Genomic DNA, 13,315 nt, shown 5'->3' on the forward strand with positions numbered 1-13,315 from the left:
ACCAAATAATTAACCAAATAAATACAGAATTAATTCATTTGTATGGAGGCATGACTGAATGTAATTATTGTAGCATTTAAAAACAATTGAATAGACATTAAACATTAAAGTAGCTCCTAAGTAACATATAAAAAGACATTACAAAATGAAAAATATTGCAATAAAAAAAAGAAGCAAGTGTGATGGAGGTGCATAATATTTATATCCTATATTATCTATCATATGATTTTCTATGTTTATATATGACAATTTTACTATATATCATATATTTATATCATATATTAAATTATACATGTAATATGAATTGTATTATTTTCAACTTAACATATTAATCTGATTAATTTATTTTAAAAGCATCTTTAAAATTTTGCTTTGCAAAGTTTATTCATTTGCTCCAATCACATTTGCACAGTACTACAATATGTAAATAAAAAAAAGTGCACAAAATACAGATATTTAATTACAATGCTCAGTGCATAAAGCTCAACATGGTCAGTTCTAACAATAGCAGGAGACTATTATAATTGTGAAGGACCTGATAATGAAGGAAGTGATATATACAGAAGTACAAAATGTACCTCAAGGCTTAAATAAAACAAGACGTAAGATTTTATTGTGTTTAACATATACTGTGTTTATTGTTTTATGAAAAACTAGGCATTTGAAATAAAAAGTGTTAGAAAAAAATGTGTAGGTCTCTATCACTGATCTCCCTCATCAAGCATACCTGCAATGTTCATCTCATCACCAGGTTCAGTAGATGCAGTAGACAATGAAATAAAGCTGCAGTCCAACCAGTATTTAAAGAAGTGCTCTAAAAAACTCCAAGATAACTGATATCCATTCTATGTCAAATTAGCAGTATTACCTCAAAAAAAGTAGTATTACCTGGGTCTTGTCCAGCCATCACCCATCAGATTAAAAATGGTCATCTCCTTAGGAGTCAGGTGTCCTTTCAGAAACTCCACCGCTTCACGAGACAGGTGAGGAGAGATGACTGCACGAGGCAGGTCAGGACTCCCGCAGTTCTGCAAGACCTGCGTAAAACATAGTTATGAGCTTTCGACTACTGTATGTATTTTTGATTGCGCACATGTTTGCAATCCTTACCATCTCAAGGGGTCCAAACAGGAAGTGAATGAGTTCTGCAGCATTGGGATTCTGAATGTGCTTCTTCAGTTTGGCCTGCAGATGGAGCACAAAGTAAGCTAGTACATACACAATAGTAAGTATGACTATTGCTGTTACAGTTGTATTATTTGCTCGTGCCTTATATACTAAATTCATTCTGAGTAACTGTTATAAATTAACTAATGACTGACATATTGTCCAGTGAGGTTCAGAACATTGAATTTAGAAATATCTATACACTATACACTAAAGCTATGGACTTATTTGAAACGTCATGGTGTTGTCAAGGTGAAATATTTAATAACATTAGTCCAGGGCTCCAAAGAGCCGGTGTGGTATGATTATTTTCATGACTCAGACTTGGATAGGGCTTGTGCATGTTTGTGTCTGAGGGTGTGACAGATGAAAGCAGGTTGTATAATGGAACTCACCAGCAGATTCAAAGAGAGCTTCAGCTTCTGGAGAGTGTCAACAAACTCGGCCTCAGACGGAGGTTTGGCTCTTAGAGTTAGCATCCCCTCTGAATAAAAAAAAAAGAAAATGTGCAGAATAATGATTATCATAGTTGGCCAGGAATAATAAACAATACCCAAACTATACTTAAAATGTAAAAAAAAGAGCAAGGAGTAACAAGGATGACTAAATGCAGGACGGGGAAAGGTAAGAGTAAATACCAGCTGGTCCTTTTTTCTTATTTTTTCTGCTCTTGTTACGCTGGTTGAGCTGGGCAAACGCTTCTGCAGCTTTCTGAAGCCGTGCCACAAAGATCTCGATGTCATCCAGAGCGCAGTTCAGAATTTGCTAAACAACAAACACACAGCCATGCATATAGAGACAACTGCAATTACAACATTAAACCTGGTCTGTGGTTACCATTCACCTGATGCGCTCAATGCTTGAGTGGTTTTAGCCCTTTGTTTGTGTGTGTGTGTGTGTGTGTCTATATGGGTGTTCCTTCTGATGTTACGCAGTGATAGGAGCACTCACCACTTCCTTCTCGATGCGCTGAGCTAATTTCTCATGGGATTCTGTGTCCTGCTGTGCTGAACTTCGTCTTTCTACATCTGACAAACGGACAGATGGACAGGTGTACATTAAACAAATTATGCAATTGATACCAGGCACTATCGCATATGTCCCATATGTGTGTATTCCTTTTTACTTTGCATGTCCATAGCTGCCACACGTCCTTTTATTCCAGGAGATAAATCTTTCGACTCTGAGGGTGGGATGATTGTCTCCCTATGTCGCTTCATTTTTTCCTGGTTCACCCTGCAAAAGGAGACTTGTGCTTAATATCAGCAGGATGATAATGTATATGCACCTATAACACTAAAACTTTAATATATGAGAGGGATGATCTATGTTTATCTAATGCCAAAAGTTAGATAATAAAGCTGTATGGTTTTTGGCAACTGTTCAAGACAAGCAAAGGGATCTAATTAAACTTATACAACATATACTGTACAACATTTTAGTAATGTCTCAATAGTTGTACTAGAACTATATCCAACGTACCTTTTATTTACTGTGTGGTTCCATACTTCAGTTTGTGTGCATGGAGGTGATAATTTGAACTTACTTTAGCGTTTGAGGTCTCATCTTCTTGCCGTTTTTGTTGTCTCCTAAAGCACTATCGATGTCAGCGTGCACTATTTCTGCCTGAAAAGATCAATCCGATTTCTATTAGCATTGTGTGTTATAGGTCTGTACATTTTCTGATAATACAGCTTTTTAAGGCACAAAGTACAGAGAGTTATAATCAAGATCCATCAAAAAGCCTGGTTTCCAAGTTTGCGTGACAAATACTGACACTTATACACACATTTAGCAATGCAGAGACAGTGCAGCAAAGTTCAAGTGTATGTTTTATACAAAACAATAGATACCAAGATAACGCTAAGGAGACTTCATTCTACATGGAATCCTGGTTGTTTGTAAAGCCTACAGTATATGTATAGGATTTGCATGCCTTACCTCCACCTCATCACAGTAGAAGAAGTGAATGTCTGGTCGGTGCTGCTCACTGTCCTGGCAGACCAACAGCAAGACAGATGGGTACCGTGTCTTATTTATCACTGTCTGACTGTGATGAACTATAGAGAGAGGAAAGTTCTCCAGCTCCTCCTGTTGAATGGTAGCCAAAAAATAGGACGAAATTGAAGGATAAATGACCAAACCAAGAAAAAAAATTGTACACTAGAAATATAATCAATTTAATAAATCACAGTATATTCTATACAGTTCCTGGCGTAAGAAGGCTACACTACAGTATATAACCAAACGTTTATAGACAAACCGTTGAAATAGCATAACTATATAATCTGTATGTGTCTTTTTATAGTGTAGCATTTACAATTTCTCTTTACTGGAACCAAAAAGGTTGTTCCAGCCTGAGAATACTCCTGTTCACAAATGAGGTTCATTAAGACACTGTTTGCCAACATTTCATGAACTGTAGAGTCGACTTGAACCTGATTCGACATCAGAGTTAGACCTCACTAATGCTCTTGTGGCTAAATGTTCACAAATCCCAACACCACACTCCAAAAATTCACCCTAGAAGAATTACGGTTAAACAGTAAAAGGAAAATAAACCTGGAATGGGATGGTCAACGATTGTCACATGTCCATATACCCTTGGCATTAGTGTATAAAAAAATTGTAAATGGTGATTTAATATTTTTTGTCATACAATTTAGACCCAAAACATGTACAATCACTGCCATTGAAACTACAAAAGGAAAATGGATATATATATTTATACACAGTAGGTTTAGTGGTGTGAAGGTCTACAAGGGATAAAAGGCAGCGTACTCGAGTTCTGAAGTAACACAAAGTCAAAGTGCAAGGCCACAAGAAACACCTTGTTTTTTTCCGCTCTAAAAGCATAGATAATGAGTGTAATGTGACTTTTGATTTGTTATAAATTATTTGCGTAATCACATTTAGGTGCTAACAGAATTCAGTATCAAGAAAGCATTTTAGACATTTTGAGAAAACAGCACTACTGCATTAAAGTATATTTTACATTATGGCCTCTGTAGTAGTCGAATTCTAATGACTCACACAACATGTGTGAATAAAAAATAAATCAATACAATTATGTACTCACCATTGTGTCGCAGTCTAGAAGCTTGACTGCTTTGTCACTGACTTGCAGCAGCATCTCTTGGGTCCAGATTTTACCTTTAGACTCCAGAAGAAGGAGTTTCTTCACTGCATCATCTATTGTGGCTATTGACTCAGCCTTGTCCATCATAAATGTTGACAGATGCTAAAAACATATAATGTACTGTGTTTTTACACATTTAAAAGGTCCAAACTTCATGTTTTATACAGTATGGCTATTCTCTAACTGGCCTTGACCTTTTAAATAAAGCAAAATAAACAACACAGGAATTCCACAAGTTTGTGTTGACTGGATACTAAATTATAGTGGGGAAAACAGTCCGGCAAAAGTCATGCAAATAAAACGCAACGAGAGATGATGCTTTATATTTTAACATAAGGACATTTGGATATATATATATATATCAAATCAAACCATATTTATCTGGTGTCATGGTAATGGCCACACCTTCTCGTTCTGCTTTTTTGATCTGTCAAGCGAACATTACAATGTGATGCTTCATACTCTTTTATACTCGATTATACTCTGCACACACCGAGAGAGAGAAAGAAAGCAGGAGCCCAGCTATATTTAACCAATATCTAAGGTTAACTCTGATGGAACAATGTTTATTTAAAACATTATCAATAAAAAACCCTACCCATTGTGAATGCATTAAACAGCTATTTTAACCGAACATGGTAGCTGCATGGTAATCAAAGCCTGTGTCAAGGTTAGAAACCGGCATACAAAGCAAGCAAAACTTACTTTATGCCAAATGAACCAAAATAACCCAAAATGAATCACAGACATGTGATTAAAAATAAAAAAAACACTTCATTCAAAGTCCCTTTTAAGATTATAACCATTCGAAGCTAGGTCTATCATAACAGTACTCAATGTCATCACAAATTCTGCTCCCTACTGATTAGCTGAAACCACATCCACAAGCAGTGTCTAATGATCACTGGTCCAAAGAGCAAGAATAAGCATAATTCATCCAACCATATATAATATGACTAATCAGGTCAATGTTCTGCTTCGAAGTTCTCGTAAGCTGTCTCAAAGCAGAACTTACTACCAATGATCTGCAAATACAGCAACCTAATATTGCAACTGTTTGAATGTAGTTTGAATGTAAGTGCACATATAAACAATGCCTTTTACAAGTCTGGAAACACCTAGTTTTTTATCATTTTTTTAGACACTTGCATGTTCCTTCTGTTTATATGAAACAATCTAGGCAATGTATCATATGTTTCAGGTCAATGTTTTGTTGTATGGTTCCAATGAACAACCTCAAACCATTAAGCTTCCACCTCCATTTTGACTGTGGGTGTGAAACATCTAACATCTTCTAACATCTTCTCTCCTAAATTCCTTCTTAAATAAGTTCTGGTAGAGACAAAAATGTCAAATTTGGACTCATCTGTCCATAAAAATTTCTTCTAGTCATTCACTGTCCAATTCTTGTGTGTTTTGCCTTTTAAATTTTTTGTTGCATAGAAACAAAAGAAACGTTTGTGTCTCAAAAACAGAAAAGGACTAGGCATTTTCAAACTTTTGGCACAATCTGTATAGGTGGCATACTGTTAGTGAAAGAAAGAACGAATTACCTGTCCTGGTCATTAAAAACATTTGTGAGTCTTTATAAAAACCCCCACTTTGATTCTTTGTGGTTTCATTTGATCATTCCAACAGAAAGCCATTTACTGAAGGCGTGTTATTGCAATAGGTTGCGAAAAAACTGCATGTGTTTTGTTTAAACATTAACTAAATACGCTGAGTTACTGGAAAGACACTGAATGCTACACCTCCATTTTCCATTATAGTAAAAAAGCAAAAGAGATACTTTGAGGAAGAAGGAGGTAGAAGGGAAACTGATATATAGGAAGGTAAAAGGAAAAACAGTGGAGATGGTTGTCCTACCTGGACGTGGTACTGAGATGTTTCTTGCATAATGAAGTTTGAATTGGAGTATTTCTTGCGTTGTTCTGGTGTAAAGAAAAAAAGGTGTTAGAAACGGAGAATTAATTAAAGAAAAAGTTCAATGTGATTTTTTTTTCTTCGCCGGGAACAGATTGAAGAATTTCTAGATATCCTCAAGTAAGAAAAAGTGATTAGACTAGTATACAGGAACCCAGAGACAGTAGACTAACCTTGATGCCACATTTTGGTGCAATTTTGTGAGGACAGACTATTCATGAAACGGTTATAAGGAAGCAAGCTGGAAGTAACACATGAATACACACAACAGATTGAAAATTAAACACAAAAATTAACACATTGCCTTTTGTTTGTCAACTCGTAACAAGCTCAGTTTGACAATTGCGCTAATTCTATATTTACGCAACCTATTACACTGACTGTAACTATTACACCGATTATTATATTTTGTTAAAATAAATTGTTATTAAAGTAATAAAATCCTACCCATCCATCAGCATTAAATTCTTCAGCAAAAAAAAAACATAAATCCACTCAGCAGCCTAGCCATCAAAAGCATGTCTGAATGTTTCGTCCATTTTGACAGGTACTGACAGGACAAGATTACACTGCAGTTTTCATAAGGGTCAAAGGCCAGATATTATATGAACTGCTCAGATTACACATTGGCTTCCTTCTCATCTACAGTCATCTAGTGTTATCTATGTTTGCTTTACTGCAGCTGCCATAAATCCTTTTTTTAACTTAAATGGCGTAGTAACTGGGGGGGAAAAATCAGCAAACATCTACCGACCTTCCTGCCCAAAAATTTACATATTTAAAAAACCACTAAGAAAGGGAGAATGTTTGTAGAAAATGTACATATGAATTTACTCAAAAATACATACAATACATGAAGCACATCACTGAGGAATTTGATCCTCTGTTTGATTTTTGATTAGAACTACATCTACATGTAGCTCAAAAATATTCTATAAATACTGCAGTTACACAGAGTAACATAATCAATAAACTTTTAGATTCATAATTTATTCGCCCTTTTTTCCATTAAAAATAACTCAAACTAGCATTTTAGTAATAATACATTATTATTATTTTACTACTATTTTTAGTAAAAATTATTTTACACTACTGACAGCAATATTATGGTAAAACATTCTACTGAAAAGAATGATAAGGGGCTGTAGAGTGTGTTTATGACAACCTGAAATGAGCCCTTTTGAAAGGCATTGCTTATGATCGTGCACGTTTATTAGCAGTTAAACCCAGTATGTGTGGAGGTCTGGATAAACCGGTTAGATATTACTATGGCTGAATTCTGGCAAGCAGCCAGAAATTATTGTTTGGCCCAAAATGTTTCTGCAAAATGCATGGAAATGTTCTTTATTTATATTTTCAGTTTATATGTACAGTTTATCACACATGGTGGTAAAAATGGTCAGTCTGCCTTTATGCTAGCATTACTAGCTTAGTGAGTCTTGCTGTGAAATATACATTTTAGCATTTTACGTTTTTAAGTCATACTGTGGTCTAGTAGTTAGGATGCGGCGCTCTCACCGCTGTGGCCCGGGTTCGATCCCCGGTCAGGGAACCAACCCCAGCCATTAGGGTTGCACAAGCCAGTGCACTCTTAGTGCCGGTCCCAAGCCCGGATAAATGGGGAGGGTTGCATTAGGAAGGGCATCCAGCGTAAAAACATGTGCCAAATCAAACATGCGGATCATGAATATGGATGATCCGCTGTGGCGACCTCTAATGGGAGAAGCCGAAAGAAAGTTACTGTAACATAATTTACATAATCAAGTTGGTTTGTAGACATCTCTAGCAGGAGCATCAATAATAACCTAATATTCAAAAACAACCTGCATTATGGTTTTCCTTCATTTAAAATTAAGGCAAACTGGGTTTTTGTAAAATTCTATGGGAAAGAAAACAAAAAAGTATACATGGTTTATGAAAAAAGTTTAACAACTGTTTTGAACTGTTTTGGTTTAACTTTCCTTCAGCTTCTTTTGAAAAGTTGGCCATGTGAGTATATATGCGCCAAATCAATTTCTTTTCCTCTGTTATCCATTGTAGAATAAAAAAAAAACATTTTATTAAATCCACTCGGGTATATTTTTGTGCATTGTGTTAAAGATGTGGTTTGCGAGCTCTGACGAATGTGTTCTCTGACCATACAATCAAAGGATGTGAAAATACAGATGTTATTAGATGCCTGCTATATGGCCCAAGTAACTCCAAAAAGAAATCTGATTGGTTAAAGCAACAGCCTTCAAGCAGCATAAACTTAAGTTTCTTTGTCTAAAAAGTGGTTATTGTATCATTGACAAGTAAAAGAATCCAATATACTGGTGCTGCATTTAAACAACGTGTTGATGTCTTCTTTTTCTTTTTTCAATGATACATTGAAATGATTGGAAGAGAAACTCGTTTCAGTTCAGAAAAACTTGTATGGATCATAACTTCTTACAGATAAAAATGTTCAAACTGGATTGCTTGAACATTTTTCCTGGACATTATGGACATTATGATGTAGAGAGCAGTTACACTATATGGCCAAATGCTTGTGAACAACTAACCATAACATCCATATGTATTTGTTAAATATCCCATTACTCTTTTGTTATTATAATGTCCTTCACTTATTAAGAAAAGGTCTGGGGTGCAGGTGTTGTTCCAGTTCATCCCATTGGTATTTAGTGCTTCAAAGTTAGGGATCCGTGCCAGACATTCGAGGTCTTCTTCATAAACCTTGGTGCACCATGCTTTCACTTCATGGAGCTAGCACAGGAGCATTATCATTTTATTACAGCATACAATAACATTCTATAAAATCCTGTCAGTCCATGTTTGAAGTAACAGTTTGGGGGAAAAAACATATTTTGGGGGGCCTCATAGTGTATGATTGACTGCTCATAAATAAGACAGCTTTGCTTATCACCAGTAAAAAAAAGAAAAAACAAATCAGTTTTAATAGTAACAAAATTTAAATATTGCACCGGTCAAATCATAATTTAAGTATATCACGCTCAGCAGTCATCAACAAATTCATGCAAGTATGCACATTGCTTCTATCAGCAATCCAATCCGGTTCATTGCATGGCTGCCAGCGTATAGCATTCTCCCTGGTGTACTAGTTTAGCTGATCTAGCTATCATAGTGCACTGCATGGTTTAAGCAAGCCTTTCTGTATTTTAACTCTTTGTGTCTAATAAAGTAATTTTGGTCTAATCTTGAAGAACTGCCAAACAGACAGACTAAGACCAGGTGACATGTAAGTCGAGTCATAGAATCACCAACATTCATCATAGTACAGACACAAATTAATAAGGATTTCACATCTATGTGACCCTAAGGTGTTATAATGTTATGGGTAATCAGTGTATATTATATATGGTTGTGCAAAAGTCTTAAGCATATGCAAGAGAATGCTGAGATACCTACAAATAATGCTACTAACCGTGAAATGATTCTACATAAAAATACAATTTAATAAATATTAACCAGTAATAAACTTGAGAAAATATCTATCATGACAACATCTTGCTTTTAGAAATTGAATTAACAATAAGGTACTAATCTGTGGAAGTTTTTTTTAATAAGATTTGACTGGTAGGTTGTTCTGGGTAATTGGGAGAATTTGTTCGAATATTTGACACAGCTAGATGTACAAAAGCACTTTTTTTAATTATTATTTGTCATTCTATTGCTATAACAACACATTGTAATAAAAAAATGGCAGACTGGTAGTAATAAGAATTATAATAATATATGTATTATTATATCATTATGATAAGACAAAGAATTTGCAAAGTTTTTGATAATATACAGTTTCTGTATCTATATGATATCCACAAACAGTGACAAATACATTATAGTTTCAGTGCAATCCAAATAACTAGAATACAAATGCACATTAGAACACATTACAATATCTGATTGAAAAAAAATGATTTTTACTTAGTTATGACTATAAGACAAAATGGCTTATGTCAGCATCAATTTATCTTTTCCTTTACTAGAAAGAGGAGAGCAGCTGAGAAATGTGGTGACCTGCTACTCTTAGGTTGAGGGAGCAAGGCTAATCATTACCATTAACTTAGCACATGTACCAATCAGCTAGCTTACAGGATACTGTATCAGACAAACACCCCCTCCCCATCTCCTCTTTCTCTCTAATAACAAAAGGGTATTCTCTCACTTCCTGCTCTCATCATCCATCCCTCACTTCAATAGCCCTCTGCCCTGTCTCTATGTTCAGGAAAACAGTAATGCCACATGGTCATTGGGGCTGAATGTAGCTGCCTATAAGGAAGTAAAGCTGTACACATCACTTATTCATGACTGACATTTACACCAAATGCTTTACAGCTAAGTGAGTCACTTTAATAACACATTGGGTGCACTAAAATCTGACATAACCTGGCCATACACAAAGTATGCACCAAGCATTTTGTGACAATTTAGGGTTAAATATATGTTATATACCAGTGACATATGTTACATGCAGTGGCATTTTCATAATTAGATATGGATAGAGTTCAATACACTGACTTGTTCCAGCAAAGGTGATGCAACTATTTGGATATTGTATTGATGACATCATAGCTTTAGGGACTTGGATACATGGGCAAACATTTGATCCTGATAGCCAACAGTCCAATAGCCACAATCATAGTGGAACAAAAACAATTAGGTGAGAAGCTAATCGTACACGTATCACGTTATTACAGAGATCATAAATGAGAAAACAGGCCAGAGATCAATAACAGACAATTACTGTAAGCATGCTCTAAGGTGGCAGTTACTTCCTTATGGTTCTATGCTGGCAATGATTTTGCTAACAATAAAAGAAAGCGAAAAACAATACAGTCCAAAATCTATGCAGTATGTGTCAATAATTAGGCATATGTGTCTGCTCCTGATCGGACGGACAGACGGACGGACGGACGGACGGACGGACGGAGACGGACGGACGGACAGACAGACAGACAGACAGACAGACAGACAGACAGACAGATAGATAGATAGATAGATAAATAAATTATTTATTTATTTTATTATTTATTTTATTCATCGACTGATCCACCTATTATAGTCCATCTCCCCAAGCTTAAAACACACTTCTGGTTGCATACATTGTTACAAAAGAAGCTGTTATTATTCATCCTCTTGAAAACATGTGTGCAAGTCATTTTAAAACTCTGTTAAATAATGTAATGTAATGTTAGAGATACCTAGCCCCTGAAATGTCTACAAGCTATCTCCTGGCCTACCTAAGAACAATAATATGCTACCTTTGTGGATCATTGCTCTGTGACTTGACCATGAACTGGCAGGATTGTTCAGGATGAACTCCTGAGGTGAGAATACGTAATGCTATCTGTATCACGTCTTTGTTTTTTCTCTTCGTGGTATGATAGTAATTTTTTTTTTCTCAAAAGTAGAATATCCTACATAGCTAAATATAGTCTTTTATAAATTGTTCATAATGTATATGTCTACCTTCTTAAATCAACGAATGTTCTGCACTATACATTTAGCATTGCAAAAACACATACAATTCCTGTCATATCTTAATTTTTAAACCCAGTGTATATAATCTAGGGAAAATCTTGTTACAAGGCCAGTACACCTGTTCTGACAGATCCTGTTGAGGGCTATCAGTTACACACAGTGAAGTTTCCATGCCAACTTGCCGCAGAGTGTCTGCTGGATATTGGAAATGAAGTGTCCATGTGCACAGTACCATCTGTTTAACACAGTCAGGCATCAGATGCAGACCAACACAAACACAATATGGTAGGACCAGCACATGACCTCATGCCATCCCACTGAAGCCTGCTTATGTGATCGCAATTTTGGTGGCAAAAGCAAAAACAGATCCATGTAAAAAATCTAAAATACAATACGGAGAATGTTAACAGGTGAGCTTATAAGATCTAAAAAGACTGTTAAAGTCTATACATATCCAAAGGCTCGAATTTGCAACTTCTCTCACTGTCATACTTGTCACTTCTATAGAGAGAAGTTCTATAGAAAAGAAGTCATCAGGGTCATTTGCATCGCCAGTCAGCACGCATGGCAGGGTTGAGTGACAGTCTGAACTTTTGCATAGGAGAGCAAAGATAATGTTTGCCCAAAAGCATATTGGAATCAAGGACATGAATTCTACAGATCCATAACAGTTATGTAGTCCAAAACTTCTTCAGCAATATTTCTTGTCTTTGAAGCTGCCACCACCATTTGTGTAAAGGTCAGGCTTGTGGTGCATATGAAGGAGCACATTAGATCTATTTTTTATATATTTTAATGATGGTAAGAATGACCAGAGCCAGTAAGAAGGGCTTAATTTGTTAATAAGATCAATCGATATGCTCCAAAATCATAAAAGAATATCAGACAGAGATTAATTTTTTTTTTTTTTTTAAGACATTTAGTTATGTAGGTCTGACATAAAAGAGGTTGTTTGCTATTGCCGAATTTCTTTAACATACACCAGTTCTTCCAGGGAAGTACATTGATCATAATGATAACAGCTATAAGCATTCATCAGATGTATGCATTGTAATTCTACAACAAACACATGCAGGTATGTCCATACAATCATAGACCACCTGCTGGCATGGCGTGCAAGGTATCAGTGACCATCTGTCACACATAAACACATACTGGTCAGTGTTGTTCATTTTCTCTCTCTCTTTCTCTCTACCTATCTATCTCTTTCGTTCTCCATACAGTAGTACAGTCATTTACTGACCTATATTTTCATATGAGGTATTATGGACGCTTAGCAAAAAACAAAATAGAAAAAAAAAAAAATGTGTTCTTAGTTGCCCTGAATGGACACCACCTTCTGCACACGCTTTCTCTGAAAGCCTCTTTTATACACCTTACATTACCGTGCACACATGCATGAATTTTTCCAGCCACGCACTCATTCCAGACACACCCAGGTACGGACAGAGTGGGACTGTGCACCTTTCGAAAGGAAAACACAGACTCACATGCACACACACACACACACACACACACACACACACACACACACACACACACTTAAACATAAAGTAAATGATTGACATGGCAAATTTACTACAGGATTCCAGGAATGCAGATTTT

General features: G+C 35.9%; 1 protein-coding gene across 4 annotated transcripts in view; it reads right to left on the bottom strand.

Annotated features, from left to right (window-relative positions):
• eps8l2 (EPS8 like 2) overlaps positions 1–13,315 on the bottom strand; it is a 35,581-nt gene that overhangs the window by 12,932 nt on the left and 9,334 nt on the right. For 3 of the 4 annotated variants that reach the window (XM_046858894.1, XM_046858895.1, XM_046858893.1), the window contains 10 exons: positions 6,173–6,237; positions 4,247–4,408; positions 3,109–3,258; positions 2,714–2,793; positions 2,294–2,403; positions 2,119–2,195; positions 1,806–1,932; positions 1,563–1,651; positions 1,111–1,185; positions 889–1,037 (listed from right to left, as the gene is read on the bottom strand). In XM_046858894.1, coding sequence (XP_046714850.1) covers positions 889–1,037; positions 1,111–1,185; positions 1,563–1,651; positions 1,806–1,932; positions 2,119–2,195; positions 2,294–2,403; positions 2,714–2,793; positions 3,109–3,258; positions 4,247–4,408; positions 6,173–6,237 — 1,084 coding nt within the window. Of the gene's footprint in view, positions 1–888; positions 1,038–1,110; positions 1,186–1,562; positions 1,652–1,805; positions 1,933–2,118; positions 2,196–2,293; positions 2,404–2,713; positions 2,794–3,108; positions 3,259–4,246; positions 4,409–6,172; positions 6,238–6,402; positions 6,471–6,676; positions 6,932–13,315 lie in introns of those variants that run through there. The other variant, XM_046858896.1, reaches the window with a different exon arrangement.

This window comes from Silurus meridionalis, chromosome 10, assembly GCF_014805685.1.
Source record: "Silurus meridionalis isolate SWU-2019-XX chromosome 10, ASM1480568v1, whole genome shotgun sequence".
Taxonomy (NCBI): Eukaryota; Metazoa; Chordata; class Actinopteri; order Siluriformes; family Siluridae; genus Silurus; species Silurus meridionalis.